The sequence below is a fragment of the Barbus barbus genome, assembly GCF_936440315.1.
Source record: "Barbus barbus genome assembly, chromosome: 26".
NCBI lineage: Eukaryota > Metazoa > Chordata > Actinopteri > Cypriniformes > Cyprinidae > Barbus > Barbus barbus.
Window position 1 is genome coordinate 17,752,071 of NC_136754.1, and position 22,518 is coordinate 17,774,588.

Here is a 22,518-nt window from a genome sequence, read left to right on the forward strand (position 1 = left end):
TGGTTTGAGTGCAATATCATAGTGTGTTCTTGTCTGTTTTTCTATTTCCTCTCTTCCCAGACTCGGACCTTAGCATGCGAACAGTGAGTACGCCAAGTCCGGCTCTGATTTTGCCGCCTCGTTCATCTCCAGGCGTGCTTAATGGCTCCTCCACATCTTCCTCCACGTTCGGCATGGAAACCATCGCCATGGTCCACACACCGCCCACTTCCCTCACCCATCCACAAAGGAGTCTGCGACAGCCGAGGGAACAGCAGGGGGCGCCCATCGACATCCTTCCTGACCATGCTTTCCTGCAGATCTTCACCCATTTGCCCACAAACCAGCTGTGTCGGTGCGCCCGTGTTTGCCGCCGCTGGTACAACTTGGCGTGGGACCCGCGCTTATGGAGGACTATTCGTCTGACAGGAGACGTGCTTCACGTGGACCGTGCGCTTCGGGTTCTCACTCGCAGACTGTGCCAGGACACCCCCAATGTGTGTCTCACCCTGGAGATGGTGGTGGTCAACGGCTGTCGGAGGTTGACCGATCGAGGACTGTACACAGTGGCACAGTGCTGCCCAGAACTGCGTCGCTTAGAGGTGGCCGGCTGTTACAACGTGTCCAATGAGGCCGTGTTTGAGGTGGTGTCACGCTGCCCCAACCTGGAACACCTGGATGTTTCAGGTAATTCATATTGGGTGATAATGTTTGGTTGTATTATTAGTATTTATCTGTTCTAAACAGTCGCTGCCCACGTTGAACATAATACCTCAGTTTTAGCCAATCAGAAGTTATTTAATGATTAATGTACAGTCGTACATTTTAATCTTTAATTATTTCAACTGGTTTTGCTTCAGAACTCAGATTTTATGTTAGACATAAAGTGGCGTCCCAAAACAACACCAAATTTGTTTATTGTACAAAATGTTTGTATCTACATGACACACTATGTGCTGCATAGGCCCAACATTATGCAAAATTATTTAAATTATTCCTGATCTAGTCTGAGCAGGAAAATTGACCAATTTTGGTTTCTGAAAGTCTCTTGAATTTCAGTGGTCTTATTGTCTTGGCAGCCAATAATTCACTGCACATATCAAATTGTGGTTGGCACAGACTATGTTTATCTTCATTGCAAGTGAACCCGGATTTAATCTAGACTGGGTTGTTTCTTTTACCTTGTGACCACAAAATAAATATATAAAATTCACTCAGAGATCGCTAGTGTATTTCACAATTAATAAAAAAGAACAGCAGAAATAGATATTAGATAAAAGTAGAAATTATATATTTTTTATTGAATTCCATTAATCTTTCTTTTTTTTTTTTTTTTTTTGTGTAGTTTTGTTCATGTTTTCAAGAATGAGAAACTACAGATGAATTTTATAATTTGCATTCATCTCAGATTTTCCCCTGCGGTTCACTACCAGAGCAGACCTATGACCCAGTTGAGAACCACCGGTTTAACATTTGGCATAAAAAGCAGAAATAATGAAGTATTTGAGACTGTACTAACACAGTTATATTCAGTTTGACATTCTCAACAAAACAAGTCAGTAATGTAGCTGTGTTGGTCTACAAACTCTCTGAAAACACAGAAGGATTTTTATTCAGCTGTATAAATGACTTCCTGACTCAGAGCCAAACAGCCTGTGCTTCACCTGCTTTGTTGTCCAGCACAGAAGACAGTCGAGTCTTTTTTTTCTCACAGAGATTATTCTGAAATGTCCAGGACTTCCTCTTGGAAAAGCTGGAAAAGGTATTAATAGCTCTGTCATTCTGTCTGTGCTCTCTATACTTCCCAAAAGAAACATAAGCCCAAGCAGAACCAGGACCTCTGACTTTAAGGTGCTTAGGGAAAATCTGCTACCCTAATTTAGAGAATCAATGATCAACTGTCTTTTGTATAAAAATAATTGCTATAAAGCTAGACTATTTACTGTGTATATAACTTTAAATAGCTTATATATTAATATTTGTCCACTTGTCCAGTATATATTATAGTATAGTATATTTATATAGCTTTCGCTGTTCATGTTTTTAATGACTTTTCCTGGCAACCTTTTATCCGTTTTTCTTTTCAGTTTTCTTAGAAGCATTATATTTCACAGAGGACCATATAGAAGTTTACAATTTAGGACTTAGTGAATGAGCATGTCAGAAAATAATACTCCTTCTCCTCATGTCCTCAAGTCCCTTCCCTGGTGTTTTATTTCCAACTTCCTGCGCTACACTTCCTGTTGGACCATGTTGTTTTTCCTGTGTGAGTGCAGGGGTCCGGCTGGGGTCCCTCTGCAGTTGGACTGGAGAGCTGCATTCTCAATGTGCTCCTAAAGGAGACGCGGGGAGATCCCATCCCCCACTCATTCTGATTTAACTCATTTCAGATGTCTCTCCAAGGTTTAGATCAAACCCTCCGCTGCCATTTTCATATTCTTCAGATATTCTGCAATAACCTTCAGCTTTAGTTCTACTGTAAAGGCCTTTGTTTGTCTGATGTTGGTGTTTCATAAGTTAAATCAGATGACAGAGGTGAAGACCAGACAGCAGAGTAGATACATTTCTCAGATGGCGTGTTTCACATCAAGACTTTCTTTTGTGATTTCTGTAAAAACAGATCTAAAGGCAAACATTTGGTATTTCTTTTCATGTGCATCTGACAACATGAAAAAGTCTTCAGTCATTTGGGGATAAAAATTATCACATACACATGGTTCTGAAGAAATGTTTTGGGATTTTTCTTTTTCATAATCGTCAAAACGGTCCCTATAATTTATCTTCAAAGATTTAGTTTAAAGCTGAAATGTGTATTTTTTGTTAAAATACTTTCTCCTGTTTCAACTTAATATGCAGAGACAATTATAAGTCAAAAAAGTTATTTTTTTCTAAGAAAATGATCCAAGAGTGCATATGGTTCTCAAATAAGCAGAAGAAAAAAAAGTAAGGGTGCTCCAAAAAGGTTAAAAGATACAAAAAGATATATTATATATACAGTATGATATTTATATAGAATGTATACAGTCATGGCCAAAAATATCAGCACCCTGGGTAAATATGATCAAAGAAGGCTGTGAAAATAAATCTGCATTGTTAATCCTTTTGATCTTTTATTTTTTTTTAAATCACAAAAATCTAACATTTCATTGGATAATAAGAATTTATAATGGGGGAAAATATTATGAAATAAATGATTTTCTCTAATACACACAATTAATGGCACCCTTTTATTCAATACTTTTTGAAACCTCCATTTGCCAGTTTAACAGCTCTAAATCTTCTCCTATAATGCCTGATGAGGTTAGAGAACACCTGACAAGAGATCAGAGACCATTCCTTCATCCAGAATCACTCCAGATCCTTTAGATTCACAGCTCCATGTTGGTGCTTCTCCTCTTCAGTTCACAACACTCATTTTCCAATTTTTTCCATTCCACCCATTTTTTTGTTGCTTTTGAGGTTTGTGTTTGGATTATTGTACGGTTGGAAGATCCAAACATGGCCCATTATAAGATTTCTAACAGAGTCAGTCACTTATTGATTTTTTATCTGTTGGTATTTGATAGAATCCATGATACCATGTGTCTAAACAAGATGTCCAGGACCTCCAGCAGAAATATAGGCCCACAACATCAAAAATACTGCAGTATATTTCATTGTACACATGCGGTACTTTTTATCTCTGTGTTCACCAAACCCATCTTGAGTGTTTGCTGCTAAAAAGCTCATTTTTTTGTTTCATCTGACCATTGAAACCGGTCCCATTTGAAGTTCCAGTCATGTCTGATAACTGAATATGCTGGAGTTTGTTTTTGGGTGAGCTAGGAGAATTTTTCTTGAAACCCTCCCAAACAACATGTGGTGATGTAGGTGCTGTTTGACCTTTTTTTTTTTAAAGGTTTTCTGACCCCGAGACTCAACTATTTTCTGTAATTCTCCAGCTGTGGTCCTTGGAAAGTCTTTAGCCACTCAAACTCTCCTCCTCACTGTGCATTAAGACGATATAGACACACGTCCTCTTCCAGGCAGTTTCGTAACATTTTCTGTTGATTGGAAATTCGTAATTTTTGCCCTGATGGTGGAAATGGGAATGATTAATTCTCACAGCCTTCTTTGATCATATTTACCATGGGTGCCGATATTTTTGGCCATGACTGTATGCGCTTATGAGAGCATACTTCCATATCCAGGTAGATTTTAATATATAAAAAGCATTATTAGAGGGGCTACATATTTTTTAAGTATTTTTTAATATATATATATATATTAAAAAATACTTAAAATATATATATATATATATATATTAATATATACAGTGCCCTCCACTAATATTGGCACCCTTGATAAATATGAGCTAAGCCGGCTGTGAAAATAAATCTGCATTGTTTATCACTCTTTCTAACCTTTCATTGAAGTAAAACAATTGAAAGTGGGTAGACAATCTCGTGAAGAAATAAATGTTTTACTCCAATGAATGTTGGCCACAATTATTGGCACCCCTAGAAATTCTTATGAGTAAAATATCTCTGAAGTATATTCCCATTCATATTAAAAAAATGTTTTAGCACACCAGGGTGACTAGGCCATGACTTCCTGTTCCACAGAATTATAAATATGAGGAACACAAAGGCCAATTTTTTTAATCATCCATCACAAGGAGTAAAACCTAAGAATATAGTTCTGATGTTTAGAACAAGATTGTTGAGCATCACAAAATAGAAAGTGGCTGTAAGAAAAGAGCTAAAGCAATGAAAATCCCCATTTCCACCATCAGGGCAATAACTAAGAAGTTCCAATCAACTAAAAATGTAAAAAATATGCCTGGAGGAGGATGTGTCTATATCGTTCTAATGCACGTTGAGGAGAGTTTGAGTGGCCAAAGACTCTCCAAGGATCACAGCTGGAGAATTGCAGAAAATAGTTGAGTCTTGGAGTCAGAAAGCCTTAAAAAAAAAAAAAAAAAAAAAAAATCAAACATCCCCTACATCACCACACGTTGTTCGGGAGGGTTTCAAGGACAATTCTCCTCACTCATCCAAAAACAGACTCCAGCAAATTCAGTTATCAGACACGACTGGAACTTCAAATGGCACTGGCTTCTATGGTCAGGTGAAACTGAAAAAAGAGCTTTTTGGCAGCAAACCCACCAGATGAGTTTAGCACAAACAGAGATAAAAAGTACCCCATGTCCACAGGTTAAATATACTGCTGGATCTTTAATGTTGTGGGCCTGTTTTTCTGCTGGAGGTCCTGAACATCTTGTTCTGATGCATTGCATCATGGATTCTATCAAATACCAACAGATAAAAAATCAAAACCTGATTGCCTCTGTTAGAAATCCTATAATGGGCCGTGCTTGGATCTTCCACCAGTACAACAATCCAAAACAAACATCAAAATAAAAACAAAAATGGGTCACTGAGCACAAAATTAATCTTTTACCATGGCGCCCCAGTCCTCTGACCTGAACCCTACAGAAAATGAGTGTGAACTGAAGAGAAGAAGTTCTAACATGGAGCTGTGGATCTGGTGGATCTGGAGAGATTCTGTATGAAGAAAATGGTCTCTGATCTGTTATCAGGTGTTCTCCAAACTCTTCAGGCATTATAGGAGAAAACTCAGAGCTGTTACCCTGGGAAAAGGACGTTGAAATAATTGGGTGCCAATAATTGTGACCAACATGAACGAAAAGAGAAAGCATTTATTTTACAATGAGACCCCCCCCCCCCCACACACACACACACTTTTAATTGTTTTACTTCAATGATAGGTTGGAATTTTTTTGAATGAAAGATAAAAAGGATAAAAGGATATTTTCACAGCATTTTATTTATTCATTCCAAAGCTTTTATTTGTTGTATATTATATTTACAGTATATTAATTTAATAATTAATAGCATTTTAAATCTATATTAAAATGTAATATAATGTAATTGCTTAAGAGTAATCCATTAAACAATGTAGACAGACCTAGAAAAACTTAAAATGAAAAAATATATATATCATTTATTATTATTAAAATATATTATTTAAAAATATATTATAAGAATATTATACAATCTTTTATTTATATTAATAAATAAAATTATATAAACAATAACTATACATTAACTGTATAAACAAACAATCATTATTTATCATTATGTGTGCTATTTAATTTGTTGATGCTAGAAGCACACACTTAAATTATGCATTTTTCAAATCAGTTTCTGAATTCTACATATTGTGTGTGCCGTTAAAACACATGACGTTTTATTCTCAAAAGACCTAACATTTTTCTATAATTCTGTCTTTGTACTCTGCAGGGTGCTCTAAGGTGACTTGCATCAGCCTGACACGGGACGTGTCCGTCAAACTCTCCCCTGTTCATGGGCAGCAGATCTCCATCCACTATCTTGACATGACTGACTGTTTTGCTCTGGAAGACGAAGGCCTTCACACCATTGCCGCCCACTGCACTCAGCTCACCCACCTCTACCTGCGGCGCTGCGTGCGCCTGACCGACGAGGGCCTGCGCTTCTTAGTCATCTACTGCCCGTCCGTGCGGGAGCTCAGCGTCAGCGACTGCCGCTTCATCAGTGACTTTGGCCTGCGGGAGATCGCCAAACTAGAAGGCCGCCTGCGCTATCTCAGCATAGCGCACTGCGGCCGTATTACAGACGTAGGCATGCGCTACATAGCCAAATACTGCAACAGACTGCGTTACCTGAACGCTCGTGGCTGTGAGGGACTGACAGATCACGGCATCGAGCACCTTGCCAAGAGCTGCCTCAAGCTCAAGTCCCTGGACATCGGGAAGTGCCCGCTGGTGTCGGACGGCGGCCTGGAGCAGCTTGCACTAAACTCGTTCAACCTGAAGAGACTGAGTCTGAAGTCATGCGAGAGCATCTCGGGCCGCGGGCTGCAGGTGGTGGCGGCCAACTGCTTCGACCTTCAGCTGCTGAATGTACAGGACTGTGACGTGCCACTGGAGGCACTGCGCTTTGTCAAGCGTCACTGCAAACGCTGCGTCATTGAACACACCAATCCAGCCTTTTTCTGAGAGCTGCACGCATGGGATTGTGTGGACGGATTTGAGAAGAGAATCTCTTTTGACCCGGGCCGGTGACATCTCTGCTAGACAACACAGCGGAGATTTGCACTGCTGCACCTCTGTATTTAATTTGCATGGTTGGGAGAAATCTTAACTTTTTTTAATCCATTTATTTATATTTTTATTCACTTATATATTTTTGATTACTCATCTTGTCTATGTGAGATTGTATTACGTGTAACATGTAAATTTCATAATGAATGCAATTTGTTGGCACGTAGAGGATTACATGCGACTTTAACCAGAAAAGAAACTAGACATATTTTGCAGAACTACGGAGGTCCACAGTTTGTTTTTTGTTGTTGTTTTTGTTTACATTTGATATCTCTGTTATGAATGTTTTGCTTTGTTTCATCATGTAAGCCTTGTATTAGCTTGGTTTCTATCTTGGTGTCGTTGCCCAGGAATATTACCAAACAGTGCCATTTTGCTGTGACGTTCACCTTTGTAATGGTCGATAAGGCTTTTTCAGGTGTTTAACAAATGGAAGACCACAGTGGAATAAAGGTCTAAGCCATATTAAACAAAATCATAATGTCTGCTTTTAATTGGCTAACCTGCATTAGCCGGTGTTCTTTCAATTTGTGCTATCCTGTCAGATTTTGTTACCAACCATTAATACAGTAGGTAGTGCAATTCGACAACGAAAAATTCTACCTGTCTAATTGTGGTTTATTAACATCTACACCTACCCCAACCATAAACCTACCCCTTACAGTAATGCAAATACAGTAATTATTGTTGTCCATGTGAGAAAAAGGATGCAGTATTGATGTGCGCATGCGCAGTAAGTCCTGGTATGACAATCTGATGGGTAGGACAAAATGTCAGGACACCTGATCTAGGAATGAAAAACAAAACAAAACAAAACAAAAAAAACAGCAAAATATGCAATTACAGTGGTTGTCAACCTGTGGGCTGCAGCCCCCTAAAGGACCACGGAGGTACTGCAGGATGCTTTTGATTAGTGTTTTTTTTCTGTAAATAAGATATATTAGTCAAAATAAAATAGCACAATTTCTTTTTTATAAATGTTTATATTGTCATATTATATTAATATAGTATGTGGGCTGCAGAATATTTTGTAGTTGGGAAAGAAGATAACCCTGGACTGAAAGAATATCAGATTTTTTCCCCTTTAATCTGGAACAGGCATCTCCTAAGGTAAGCATTATGTGATTTTTATTTTCAGGGAGTATGTATAATTTATAATGAAACATTTCAAACAAAGCTGTTTTGACAGAGTTACTTCAGGTTAATCTGTTTTAGCTATAATTTAGTCGCTAACCGTCACCTTGGTCAATTGCCACAGAACACAGCTAGCTGGCTAGGCAGTTGTGAGAATATAAAGGGAAATGTAATCGGATTCATTTGAGCCTGACTCTATTTCCCAGTGATAAAACAGCAGAGAACAGCAGCACAGTCCAGTGTAATATTACATCCCAGAGCAGCAGTGCAGGCCAGGCTAACAGACAATATACAGCTGATTAACATCACAGCAGTTCAGAACAGCAGTACATAGAACAGTTTCCCAAACTGTTAGGGAAATCACCAAATATGAACATTTTAGTGTCTTCTGCAGGAAATTAGGATGTTTTGTATGGAAAAATGGTGTCACTGTGTTTACATCACAGCTAGTAAATTGCATCCTTGTAATACATTGCATCCTTGAAATAAATATCAGAATTCTAAAGTTACGGACAATGGATTGCAGAGTTTGATAAAGAGTTATTTAAAGGACAATAATATTTTTAACCTAATCAGTGTTTTTCAGAACATCTTACATTACAATGTCAAACACAATAGGTCCTGCACAGACCAGCACACCTTATTAAATAACATCTGACTAAATCAACTCAAAAATTCAAATTCCAAAATTGTATTTTGCATTACACATCATAAAAAACACAGACCTGCCTATTTTCTGAAACTGCTGTTGTTCTGCAGGACTAACTTCCCATCTGAGAATTCTGCCCTAAAACTGCTGTCATGTATAGAAAGGTGACCAGATTTTAAAGATGGAAACATTTCCTAATAATAATAAATAAATAATGACAGAGAAATAATAAAAGAACCTAGTGATGCCATGTAGACAGAGAAGAGGAGTGGTCCAAGAACTGAGCCCTGAGGCACCCCAGTAGTTAGATGTTGCGACTTGGACACCTCACCTCTACAAGATACCTTGAAGGACCTGTCTGAGAGGTAAGACTCCAACCATTGGAGTGCGGTTCCTGAAATGCCCTTTGCCAATAGGGTTGACAGGAGGATCTGGTGGTTAACCGTGTCAAAAACAGCAAACAGATCCAGCAAGATAAGTATTGAAGATTTGGAATCCGCTCTTAGGGCTTCAACAACTGAGAGCAAGGCAGTCTTGGTTGAATGTCCACTTCTGAAACCAGACTGATTACTGTCGAGGAGGTTGTTCTGTGTGAGAAAGGCAGCGACTTAGTTGAACACTGCTTGTTCACGTATTTTTGCAATTAAAGGAAGAAGGGAAACCAGTCTGTAGTTCTCTAAAAGAGATGGGTTAAGGGTAGGTTTCTTAAGTAGTGGGGTTATACGAGCCTGTCTAAACGCTGAGGGAAAAACTCCAGTGTAAAGGAATGTGTTAATGATGTGAGTGAGTGCAGGTACAACTGCAGGAAAAATGGCTTGAAGAAGATTAGATGGAATAGGAGGGAATATTTATAATAAATAAATAAACATAAATAAATATTATTACAGCTATTGAATGATAACTATTTAAATTTTTAGGCTCATTTGAGCAAAAAGTCCTTTCAGAAAACATAACTGTTGCAAGTGTAATTGTTTAGTTGATCATTATATATTTATTTTTATTATTCATATTGGGAGTTTCACCCATGTATTAAGATCCGTGTCCCCTGCGTCGTAACGGTGTAACTTGAACGTTTAAAATTGTGTTAAATGTAAACAGTATTACGTTGACTAAAGTTATCAAATAGTTAGTATGAATACCTTGAAAACGATAATGGTGTGGTGTCTCTTTTAATAACTGATGTTAATAGTGCTCTCTACTCTGGTCGAGGTTATATTCTTCATGGTGGCTTGCGACCCAAGGTCACATATGGTGATACCAATAGGTTACTGTTCGTAACCCCGGTTCTCTGAAACATCGAGTGGAGAGATCCACCTATGGGAAGGACATTCGCAGCTGACCTCTGCAGAAGCATCCAAGTCGTGTTAGATCTCGAACACGAGATGATGAAAGAGAACAATAGGTTACTGTTCGTAACCCCGGTTCTCTGAAACATCGAGTGGAGAGATCCACCTATGGGAAGGGCATCCGCGCCTGACCTCTGCAGAAGCATCCAATTGCACCAAGTCTGGCTTGACAGACAGGAGCGCGTGTACAATGGCAATGGCTCGGTGTCCAACCGAGCGCATAAAGCCCCCACACACGCTACCTTTCCTCAGCTCCTGTCTGTCAAGCCAGACTTGGTGCAATTGGATGCTTCTGCGTAGGTGTAAAGGGTCTAAGAGCATAAGGCTACAAAGAGCCCACACCAAAACAGAGTAAGCTACCAGGGTGTGGGTAACATCAAGCTGGTAGTATATGACAAATTTGTGTGGAGAGGCCCAACTTGCATTGGCACAAATGTCCTGCAAAGAAAAACTCCTTTAGACAGAGCCCACAAGGTCGCTATGGCCCTAGTGAACTGCACTCTGAGGCCCACACAGAGTGAGTTCATTAGACTCATATGCCAGAGCTGGCTTCCACGAGCCAATGAGAGAAGCATTGGTTAGAAAATGGGTTTCCCTGTGTTAAGGGGGCCCAAGAATTGAAGAGCTGATCACTCCTCCTGAAAGGGCTGATCCTGTCGGCTGGTCTCAGCACAACAGGACATAAAGCATTTAGCCTCTGATCCTCCGCAGAGGAGAAATGAGGAGGGTGAAAAGCAGAAGCTCAAACACTTTACAAGTAAAAGCTGGGAAGCATTCTCCACTGTGAGAGGATTAGTGCACAAGGGATGAACAGAGCACGCGTGCAAATCACTGACATGTTTTGGCGGAAGCCAAGGCCAGGAGCAGAGCTGTCTTGAAAGACAGAAGCTTACAGGAGATATCTCCCTGGGGCTCAAAGGGCTGTTGAGGCAGGGCATCCAGCACTATGGAGAGTTCCCAGTCTAGTGACTGGAAGGAAAAGGCGAGCACCCTTCATAAATCTATGAAACTTAAAGGCGTGTTGCCCCATCGTAGTGCCGTCAAACCCAACATGGCATGCAGCAATAGCTGCTAATAGCCCAAAACATCAGTGACTGAGCACTATGATATGATATTAGCAGGTACCCCTTGCACCACTCCGCAAATATATGCCACTTGCAATCATAAAAGGAGCATGCAGAAGAGGCTTTAGCCTTCAGAATAGTAGCAATAACATGTGTTTAGGTTTGCCCTCTCATGGGCCAGGCCCAGAGAGCCACCCAGTCCAGGTGAGAGTGGTGGATTTCCCCATTCGCGTGGGACAGGAGGTCCGTGCATAATGGGACATGGCTAGATATACAGAAGAGGGATTATCTCTGCCAGCCATGGAGCGTTAGGCCACCTGGGTGCTAAACTCTGTTCTTTTTCATTTTCACATGAGAAGAAGAGATGAACAGCTGCCTGACCAAACCTCTTCCATAGCAGTTCCGCTATCTGAGGGTTGAGGCGCCATTCTCTGTAGAGTGGGTTCCCCCACGACAAAAGGACTGCGCCCTGTTTAGAATGCCCGGGACATGGGTTGCCCGTAAGGACAGAAAGAGCCGCCTGCTCTATACTAATAGCCTGTGAGCTGTGCATGAGGCTTGGAGGAGTGCTTCCCCCCTGGCGGTTCATATGACTGTGGAGTTGTCAACGCACAAGCACGTGAAGTCCTTGCAGGCAGGGCAGAACATGTTTTAGAGCCTTCCGAACTGTAAGGAGCTCCAAATAATTTATGTGGGCAGAGCAGAGTGTGCTCAGCCACACACAGTTCAATGTTCTGCTCTCCTGGATGGTTCCCCATCCTGTTAAGGACGCGTCTGTCGTTTCCACTTTCCGCAACATGATGACCCCCAGTGGGTCCCATGAGCCTAACACTCTGCATTCCTCTAGTGATGCAGCACTGTGCCAGAGCGGTAGAGATCGCATAATAGTCTGAAATTAAGAGATAAAACCCACTTCATGAACGCCCTCATTTCCAGATGCCCCAGAGGTAGGACATGAAGAAGAGAAAACACTCTTGCGACAGGCGCGCGCACGTTGTACCGGAATTCATCTCCAGAAACAGAAATGTCACATTCTGGGCAGGAGTGAAGTAGCTCTTGCTCGCATTCACCTTTTAGCCGAGGGCTGTGACGTAAGCGAGCACACGGGCCATGATTTGCATCACTTGTCATGCAGTTTAGCTCCAGACGCAGAAATATCACATTCTGGGCAGGAGTGAAAATGTTTTCGCTCACATTCACTCTAACGCCGAGCGCAGTGACGTGATCGAGCACACGGGGAGTGATTTTCATCACTTTCTCTCTTGAATAGGCTATAATCAGCCAATCGTATATGTCAGGATCTTGAGACCCTCTATTCTCAGCGTGGTCACGCCGGCTCACACTCACAAACAGATCATCCTAGGCTTGAGCGAGCCCAAAAGGGAGAACTGGGAATTCTTAGCACATGCTTTGGTAGGCGAAATTAACGATTTTCCCTATACAGAGGATAAATGCTTATGTGGGAAAAAGCATCTTTTTAGATTGAATGATGTGAACCAATCGATTACTGAACGTAAGAGAGAGCCGTGTGTTAACATTCTGAAATTGTATTTCCTCAAAGGTTTGTTCAACACTGAGATACAGAATAAAACGGAGATAACCATCATTATTTGGAACAAGGAAATAACGAAGAGTAAAGCCCCTGTCTGCTCAAGTGCGGGGAAGTGCGATGAGGAAGGAGATTTTGTCTTTCAGAATGTGAGCAGAGCTCTCTTCCGGATGAGAAGAGAGAACTCCGTTGAAACATAAGGTCTTTTGCAAACTGAAGTCTGAACCCCTTTGCCATAGTGTGATTCACCGTTGCAGGAGCTGATAAAAACTGCCAGACTTTTACCTGATTAACTGCACGCTGCTGGGCAGGCTCGCGACAGGTTGTCCACGGTGGTAACCGAACTCGGTTGGGAAAGCGCCAATAACAACGGACAATGGAAAACGACAGATAAGAGGCGGGCAGCCTAGTAATAGTGCGAGCGTGGGCGGCTTGCAGAATAAAAACTGCTGACCTGGTAAATTGACAAGCACGCCTGGCGGAGGCTGATCCAGAGATGTGTCCTCCTGTAGACGATTAAGTGAAGTCAAAACCAACGAACTGTGAGTAAAATTCAGAGGTCACGAGAAGCGAATTTCAACTGAGGAAAGGTAGCGGTTGTGGGGCCTTTATGCACTTGGTTAAGGGGCGGCCCCTATCTGCCATTGGACACGCGCTCCTGTCTGTCAAGCCAGACTTGGTGCAATTGGATGCTGCAGAGGTCAGGCACGGATGCCCTTCCCATAGGTGGATCTCGAACACGAGATGTTGAAAGAGAACCAACCGCGTACGTGGTTCTGCAGAACAAACTTGCAGGCAATGTAATTAACTAAAACAATATTAACTATAGTGAGAAAAAGAACTATATTGCTATTATCGTGAAATAAAAGTACTCGTAATGTAAAATTATATTGTCGTTCACAACTAAACAACAGCATGACCTCAAAAGAAATCAAACGATAGTGATTTATTTTCTCACAAGTGAAATTTTCCACCATCGGCATTTTACAAAGTTATGAGGGCAATAATAAATTTGGCCTTATCCTTTTAGCTAACGTTAGTAAGTAGTACGTTAAGTGCTTCAAAGTTGTAAACACGCAAACAACGTTCACATTAATAAATTGCAGCTTTGTTTGGATTTTTTATTTTTTTAATTAAGTTCGATGCTCTGTCGTGTTATGCAGTAACTTTTATGGATATGCAGATTGGACGTCCAGGCAACTACACAGAGATAAATGACAAAAGTCGACATACTAGACTAGAGACATGAAACTTTTGTTAGGTTTGGGTACCACCTGCTGTTTTGATCTTTTAAATTCACAGAAAATTTTGAAGCGGAGAAAATGTATATATTATGAACAGAAAAACATAGCATGATGTATGCAAAATCAATATCATATCGTGTCTATTATATTTCGAGTCATTGGCTGTTCAAGTATTTTAAGTAGCTGGCATTGGCAGCCCGGCTAGCTCAGTCGGTAGAGCATGAGACTCTTAATCTCAGGGTCGTGGGTTCGAGCCCCACGTTGGGCGCACGATTTTTCCACCTCACAGAGGGTTACAACGGATCTCCATTTAGTTCCAGTTCAACATCTTAAATCTATATGGACTAATAATAACTAAAAATAAATATAGATTTAAAATATTACAATTATTAAATATTATCAGACCCAGCGACAGTAACTGGGGGGTTGGACTTCTTGCATCCTTCCATCATGTCCAGAAAATCAATAGGATAGTAGTAATTTTATATCATCAGATAATATTAACAAAGGAGTTGGAAAATTATGAACTTTATCATTTAAAAACAGGACAAGATCTGTAATTGTACTAACCCTGTTCAGCCAACAGGGGGCAGTTCTGATAAACACGCTCTCTAATAACTAATTTTGGACTTCATTGAATCTATTTATTTATTCTTTTGACAGCCCTAGATTTTACCAGCAAGAAATCTGGATATAACTTTGTAAAAAATAAGTACCTTTCAAGGAAAGTGTTTTGGGATGTCTTTGATGTCTCTGATATGAGCTGTTTTACTGTTATTGACACCTTGCATGCATCAGTCATGCATGCCTGGCCAAATCTGTGTCAGTGAAAAAGTATGTGACACAGAGCTGTTAAAAACTCAAGATAAACGTAAATCTTCCAGTCAGTAAAACTGCCACTCTGTGATTCAGGCTTAGTGTAGGCTACTATTCAGATGTCCCCAACATATGACTGACTGATAAGGTTTTAATTTTCACCACTTCTTCTGATTAATCTTTTTTTTTTATATATATATAAAAATGAATTGTATTTAAAAAAATAAAGGTTATGGGATAATTGTCAAGCAGAATTTGTCCCACCAAAAATGTCAACTGTCAACTAGCTAATACATGCTAGGCATGCTAGATAACAGAGATTATCTAGGACACTGATATAAATCCCGAATAAATCAAATGAAGCACAGCTTTAAGCATTACATAGAAGAAAAAAGAAAGAAACATTCTTGAAAATATGCTTCTTTTTGTTCCTCAGATAAGTGATTCAGTTTTGAACGACATGAGAGCGAGTAAGCTAAATCATGACAGAATTTTCATTTAATTAATATAGTAAATTATATTTATATGGAATTCTTAACTTTGAAGCAAAGCCATTAAATAACATTTATATCTTTTTATACTGCCATTGTAGAAAAAAATCAAATTTTTGTGGAGGCATTTTTACCTGCTTAGCACCAATGCTAATATAGATAATGAAAGTAATTACAAAACCACCTACCATACACCTCATTATACTTTTACCGCCCATGTATTTTTTTTTATTTATTTTCGCAAGTGACAAAATAATGAGATCCAAACAGAGGAATGCCCCTTATGAAAGCTTTTATGTATGCACTACATTTAATTTCCAGCAGAGGTCCCTCCAACAACGAGTCTAAATCTGACCGACCACGTGCTTCCTGTTGCTCGACTGAATGGGCCGTTTCATCTGACCTAAAGTGTGTTTTCAGACATTTTTTGCTTGACCAAGGCGGAAACCCCGCAGCCTTGCTCCAGTCAGATTTGCTAGCAAGCAAAAACAACATATATTAAAGCAAAGATATAAACATACACACAAGCATGCTAAAATGCATATTAACTCACAGCACAAGCCAACAAGTCTGATTTTGACACTTGTTAACGTTTAGTGTGATAGATAGTTTTCATAGCTAAATGTGATTTTTATCATGTGAGCCTTGCCTTTTGTGTGATCTACCATGTCAACACTCTCTGAAAGCAGCGAGTGGCTTATTTTACCAGAAAACACATATAATAATAGTTAAATGAATTTAACCAAAGCACTTTGCCTGATCTCAAAAGGTATCAAATGATGAGAAATAGTCTCTTTGCCTAGATATAATTGTATGAATGAATTCTCTCACAGTGGCCCTAGAAGAAATTAAATTACAGAATCACTCAAGACATTTACAATTATATCAACATATTATGGAAGCTTTTGCCATTCTGTGCTTTATAAATATCACTTTTCTTTTATGCCTTCTTTAATCTTGTCAGGCTTCACAGCTTGTCATCCCAAGCATGTTTATCTGAAACAGAGATGTGCCCCCGTCAGATACGCACTTGATCTGCTGACAAGGACCATGGCATCAGTGCAGAGCCGTGAACAACTTCTCCGTGTCCATGACGCATCCCCTCCTCCATTAGCCATCAGGACGGGTGGGGGGTTGCTCTTTTGTCCTGAGCGGCGTGGTTGTGGCTAATCTAAAGACCTGTGATGGACGCCTCTCTGGCGGCACAGGCTGCTGGACTCCACCCCTGAGAGGAGCGGGGAGGATGGGGGATCGCGTGAGAGGGCACTGGAGGATGGGGCGGAAGGAGGAGGAGGAGGAGGAGGAGGAGGCGAAGGCTGGGGGAGGGGGGAAGGTCATTAGTCAGCATGGCGAAAAGGAGAACAGCAGGACACAGTGCCACACATTACAGCCCCACCACCTCCTGCATTGTCCTCCCTCACAGGCCAAATGACTGCTAGAAGATCCACCAAGTTAAATTGCTAATCTCTCGTGAGGGGGTTGGAGTGCCTCTTTTGTCGTGCTAATCTAGAGTTTTGTGCAGGTAAAGTATGTAACACATGTAAATGAATCAGTCCTTCACCAGAGGAGGAGATGGGGACATTTGGTTTAAGATTAGGATGGTGTCCAGCCAATTATATGTATTGGGACCCTGTGATCTGTGCTTTTATCTTTAGATTTCTATAGGCCACCCCTGTGTGCGTGACTGTGAAGAGTAAATGCAATATTTTTGCGCCCGGCTCCATCAAAAGTGACCTTTACTGCTCAGCATGGCACCACAGCAACAGACACCTGCTGTTCCAGTCCTCGAAGAGCCACCAGGCCATCAAACCACACTCGCAGCAAACACTGTCGAAGAACTTCATTTGTGATGTAGAAAGGTATTTAACTACTGTGGTTGTTTTGAAGAATGCAGCAAAAAGTAAACTTGCTTCTGTGTCGACGACAGCATTGGCTAGGTTTTGGATGTTGATTCTTAACCGTCTCAGTAGAGCGTCTATGTGCAGGCAGCAGCCAGGACTCAGGGCACAGATGCGGTCCAGACTCGCGGCTGGGTTTGTGTGTCACGCTGATAAGAGATGCAGCTGGAGGGGAACCAGACTCACTTGGTCAAAGACAGTGGCAGAATATGCCAGAACACAGGAATGAATGAATGGAGTCCAATGAAAAGTAGAAGAAAAAAAAAGTAGTAAAAAAAAAAAATATTTATTGTATGTAAATAAACAAAGAAAGTTCTTAAAATGAATCAGTAAAATGTATTAATATTGGCATTTGCATTAAAATGACATTTTAGTTTTAGTTTTATATTATCTTGAGTGTCTGATTTGTAAATATGTCTTGAATTTTCATTTAACATTGAATTTCATGCTTTCTATAATCAGTAATTCACTGTACAAAATACATTGTTCTTAGCACAAACCATGTCAACCTCTATTTACCCGAAAATTTCAATTCTGTCATCAATTACTCACCCTCAGGTCATTCCAAACTCTCAAGGCATTTGTTCGTCTTTGAAACACAAAGGAAGATATTTTAATAAAACACTTTTGTTTGTCACGCAAATAGAAAATCCATCTACCAAAAACTTTAACGCTTCATAAAGAGATCATAAAAGAAATCACGTGTAGGCCTATTTAGCAGTTCTTATTTAAATAATGATCCAAGTCTTCTGAAGAGACATGATTGGTTTATATGACAGGATTTCATTTTAGGATTTTATACACATAAACATGGATCAAATCACATAGTACACAGAGCACATCAAATATGGTAAACACAAGCTCAACCATATTTGCTTGACATGCAAGAATAAACTTCATTGGTTCTCATGCATCAAAACCAATAAGAACCAGTGAGGTTTCATTAAAAAAATATCTTATTTTGTGTTTCAAAAATGAACAATACATAGTTTGGAACAACATGAGGGTGAACTACCCCTCTCTGTCATTTTTGTTCTACCTTGTGTAGTTTTGTTATAGAAATCATTATCATTAGGAAGTAAACTACCCTTCCATTTTATCATCTGTTTAATTTGACTAGCTTCTACTAAATCAATTTGCACCAACATATTCTATAGTTTGACAACCTTTGAAATGAAAGATATGGAAATTTCAAACATTAATTAGTCCATTTATGTTTTTATACTCACCATTAATGATTGGTTAATGGTTAGGTTCATTTTATTAGTAGTATTTAGCATTGTTGCCATCCACAGGCATATCAGAACTGTCAGTCCACCCAAACCACTGACTTGTCTTGTTTACACTTTCATCTAATAACTGAACAATTTATCGCACTGAGACTTGAAGATTTAACATAAATTTCTCGCAGAGATGAGAAACTGCCATGTGTTAAGTTATGCATCCCTCTCTTCCACCCCCATTTCAGCAGAAGTTGAGCAAAACATTCTGCCGCAAATCTTCCTGGGTGAACGGGGTATGATGAGGCTGTGTGTGTAGCGCAGGAGCGTTTAATTTCACAGTGAAATACAGCCCGTCTCTGGGGCCACACAGCTCACAGACACTGACTTTGGGCAACATGGCTTCTGATGAGTCATACCTGTGCTAAATAATCAGTCTTCACCTCAACTGTGTGCAAGCACAGACCAGCCAGCAGGATCAAGCTGCCTCTGATAAAGATTATTTCCTTTTCTGTATATGCACAGGTGTAAAATGTTTTTTACACAACTCTTAGGATTTTCCCCCTAAAACAAGAATTGCATCATAATTTACTCATCTTCATGTCATTGCAAACCTTAACAACAAAATGAGGTGTTAGACGAAATTTTCAGGCTGCTCTTTCTCATACAATGAAAGAAAATGACAGAAGTAGACAAACAAGAACCAACTACATATTTGGATATACAGGAATGTAGATAATATTTGAGAGCTGCAGATTTTTATGAAATCCGAGAGCTTTTCTGATCCTCCATAGACAGCAACGCAACTACCATGTTCAAGGCCCGGAAAGGTAGTAAGGACATTATGTCATCAGTGGTTCAACCGTAATTTTATGAAGCTACAAGAATACTTTTTGTGTGCAAAGATAAAAATAACAACTTTATTCAACAATTCTTCTCTTCTGTGTCAGTCTCTGCTGCACATTGATGAGAGAAACATGATGCATGCGTGTGGTGCTCTGACGTAGGAGCCGACGTTCTGACTGTTAGTCAATGAGAAAAAACTTGGTCGACCAAAATTTTATTAGTAGCTTAGTCACAGAAAAAAATATACATAAACAAAATCCACAGGAAGTGGTGAAGTCACGCAGTCTGTGACGGACAGATCGTTAACGGCTGGTCTATGTGGTGGTAATATACATTAGGCAGGACATCAACACTCGCCTAACATTCATCAAACTCAAATATATCTTATCATCTGAAATATGTTAGTAGCACGCAACTTCACATGGCCGCTCAATTAATGTTAACCTAGAAAAATGTGAACTATTCAAGTGTCTGTTGCAGAGTGTGGAAGCTGAACAGCAGCGCGCTCACTGCAGGACAGATGGAGGCACCGGCGCGCTCACTTTTAAAATACTAAGTCATTTTTGGTTATACAGAAAAGAGTAATACATCTTTCAAATCTATAAAGACTCTACGTTTATTTGTGTTCACACACAATAACAACAAAACATTGTGCTTTTGTAAAATGATGACAACAAACAGGTTGCGCTTTCTTCCGTCTCTGTCTTTATGAACTTGAGCACGAAACTCTGTTATACTTGCCTTACATACATGAAAAATATAGGAAATGTCTACTTTCAAATGAACCAATTCACCGGTCAGCGCGCTGTGGCAAGTTTTATGTGTGCACTCGAGTGGCTGTGTAGACAATTAAAGGCTCATTATTATGATTTAAATGGTTTATTAATAACCAAGCGATTAATCGACTAATGCTTAAAATGAATGACTAGTCAACCAGAAAAATATTTAGTCGAGGGCAGCCCTACATCATGGTACTATCGTGAACTTGCATCTAATTCTGACATAGAAGAAAATAAATTGTAGAATAAAGTCATTTTTGTTTTATTCGCACACAAAAAAAATATTCTCGTAGGTTCATAAAATTACAGTTGAATCCCTGATGTCACACGGACTATTTGAACAATGTCCTTACTACGTTTCTGGGTCTTGAATGTGTCAGTTGCATTGCTGCCTATGCAAGGTCAGAAAGCTGTTGGATTTCTTTAAAATGATCTTAATTTGTGTTCTGAAGATGAAGAAAGGACTTACGGGTTTGGAACAACATGAGGATGAGTAATTGATTACATAAATTTCATTTTTGGGTGAACTATCCCTTCAAATAAGACAAAAGAAACCAGTGTGGGCTTTAATGCCTGAATGAAACTGAATTGCTAACATTTTCAGGCCTTTTTATTTTAATAGGAATTCTGGCATTAAGTTCTGATTCTAAATAGCTTATCGAAAACTTTGCTGAAATATTATCAAGGAAAGTTATTCTCACGGTCATCTCCATAGACAGATGATTTTACTGGGGCTCGCCTCGCGTGTCCCATTAAAAGGGTCTAGCGCCGCCCCTGTGAAACGATACGAGGTTGAGTAAATAACACGATTTTTGAGAGCACTGTCTGTTTAAAATACAAGCATATTTCTATTTTTAGATCCCTCGCTCTTTTCCTCAAGATGCTGTCTGTAGTTTTAAGTTGACATCTGTTTGCACTACTGAGTGAGAGCGTGCACAAGGGTGTGTGCGCGCGCAGTTTGAGAAACAGGCCAGGCGAGCAGTCGGCATGACACTTATCACCCAGTCTGCGATTGATGCTCTGCCTCTCGCCCTCAATGTCACGCACGACACATCCGTCTCCGGTGGAAACAGGAGGTGTGAGAGCGTGTGACAGTTTTAAATCTCCTCAGCCGAGGAGAAGGACATCGGCGCTGCATCTGATAGAGCTCGGCTACGTCCCTCCTCCTACCTGTGTCACCGGCGCGCGATACTGTGATCAATCACGTAACCAAGACGGCGAGGCGCTAGGTCGTCAAGGCGACCGCAAATCGCTCTTTATCGGAAAGCTGCAGAGAGGCGGCCTGGCCAACTCCAGCTGGAAATGACATGTTTATTGGCTCAGAATAAGAATCAGCTGGCCAGAGCCTGACATTTGAAGAAAACAGTAGTTTTTAGACTCACTGGCTGGGTGGTTTCGCGGGGGGCCAGAGGGATAGACGCTGTATAACTGATACTTTTTGTGACGCATCCCTTGGAATCGTGTAAGAGGAAACTGTAGGTCATCGGAATCACATTCCCGTGCATTACTAAAACCCTGAAGGCTCTCCGCTGAATATCAAATCAGTTCAGCGGCTGAATGGAGCATATAGTAAACGTATTAACAGACACTGGACCTCTGCCGCCAGATGTAAGTGTGCAAAGCCCCAGGCTTCAGCTAATGAGCTGCTCTCATTAAGGGAGCGTCTAACAATTAGCTGATTATGTAATAATAATTTTGATTAGTCGCACCTCTATGCCTCGGGTCGTTTCTTCTCAGAGACCGTACCTGCGTCCATTCAATTTATGAAAAAAGTGATAAACATTCTGGTGTGCACTGGAACTTTATTTGAAAATATTCACCTTATTTTTACTGTAAGAGCGGGTGCGGCCATTTGCAAATGTTATGTGCGAGGCTTCCGGTCTCATATTTTTAGCTGTACAAAACATTTTGCTGCTTGATATTGCCAGCTTGTCCGTCTTACCATATAATTTCATGTTATCTTAATTATGAACACAGTGGTTTGTAAACGGTTGTTTACTGCACTTTGCTACGCTTCTCTTTCCTGCAGGAACATATACGCCCCCTCAGCCGGACTGAATGTTATAGGTAAGCTGCGAAAACATGAGTAGAACAAACGATCATCTAAAGTTTGTTTAACTCGATATAGTGTTCCTTACAACTTACCAAAAATCCAGTGGTCCATGGAAATTGATATGTGGGTGGAACCGCTGACAGTGATGTCACGTGCTTTTCCTCTATTTCCCTACAGCGGCTAATGAACCGGAAGTCTTGCACATTCACAGAAAACAGCTCACTTCCACGTTGAAACCACTGCCACTCAAGGCCATCGGGACACTGAACCGTTCCGCTTTATTAAAGAGGCAATTACTTGGCT

The 22,518-nt window shown here is 40.3% G+C and overlaps 1 protein-coding gene across 2 annotated transcripts in view; it reads left to right on the forward strand.

Annotated features, from left to right (window-relative positions):
* Positions 1 to 7,593, forward strand: part of LOC306846310 (F-box/LRR-repeat protein 7-like) — a 34,386-nt gene extending 26,793 nt beyond the window's left edge. For both annotated transcript variants that reach the window (XM_079379592.1, XM_079379593.1), the window contains 2 exons: positions 61 to 666; positions 6,285 to 7,593. In XM_079379592.1, coding sequence (XP_079235718.1) covers positions 61 to 666; positions 6,285 to 7,021 — 1,343 coding nt within the window. In that variant the 3' untranslated portion in view covers positions 7,022 to 7,593. The remainder of the gene's footprint in view (positions 1 to 60; positions 667 to 6,284) is intronic.
* Positions 7,594 to 22,518: the final 14,925 nt, after the last annotated feature.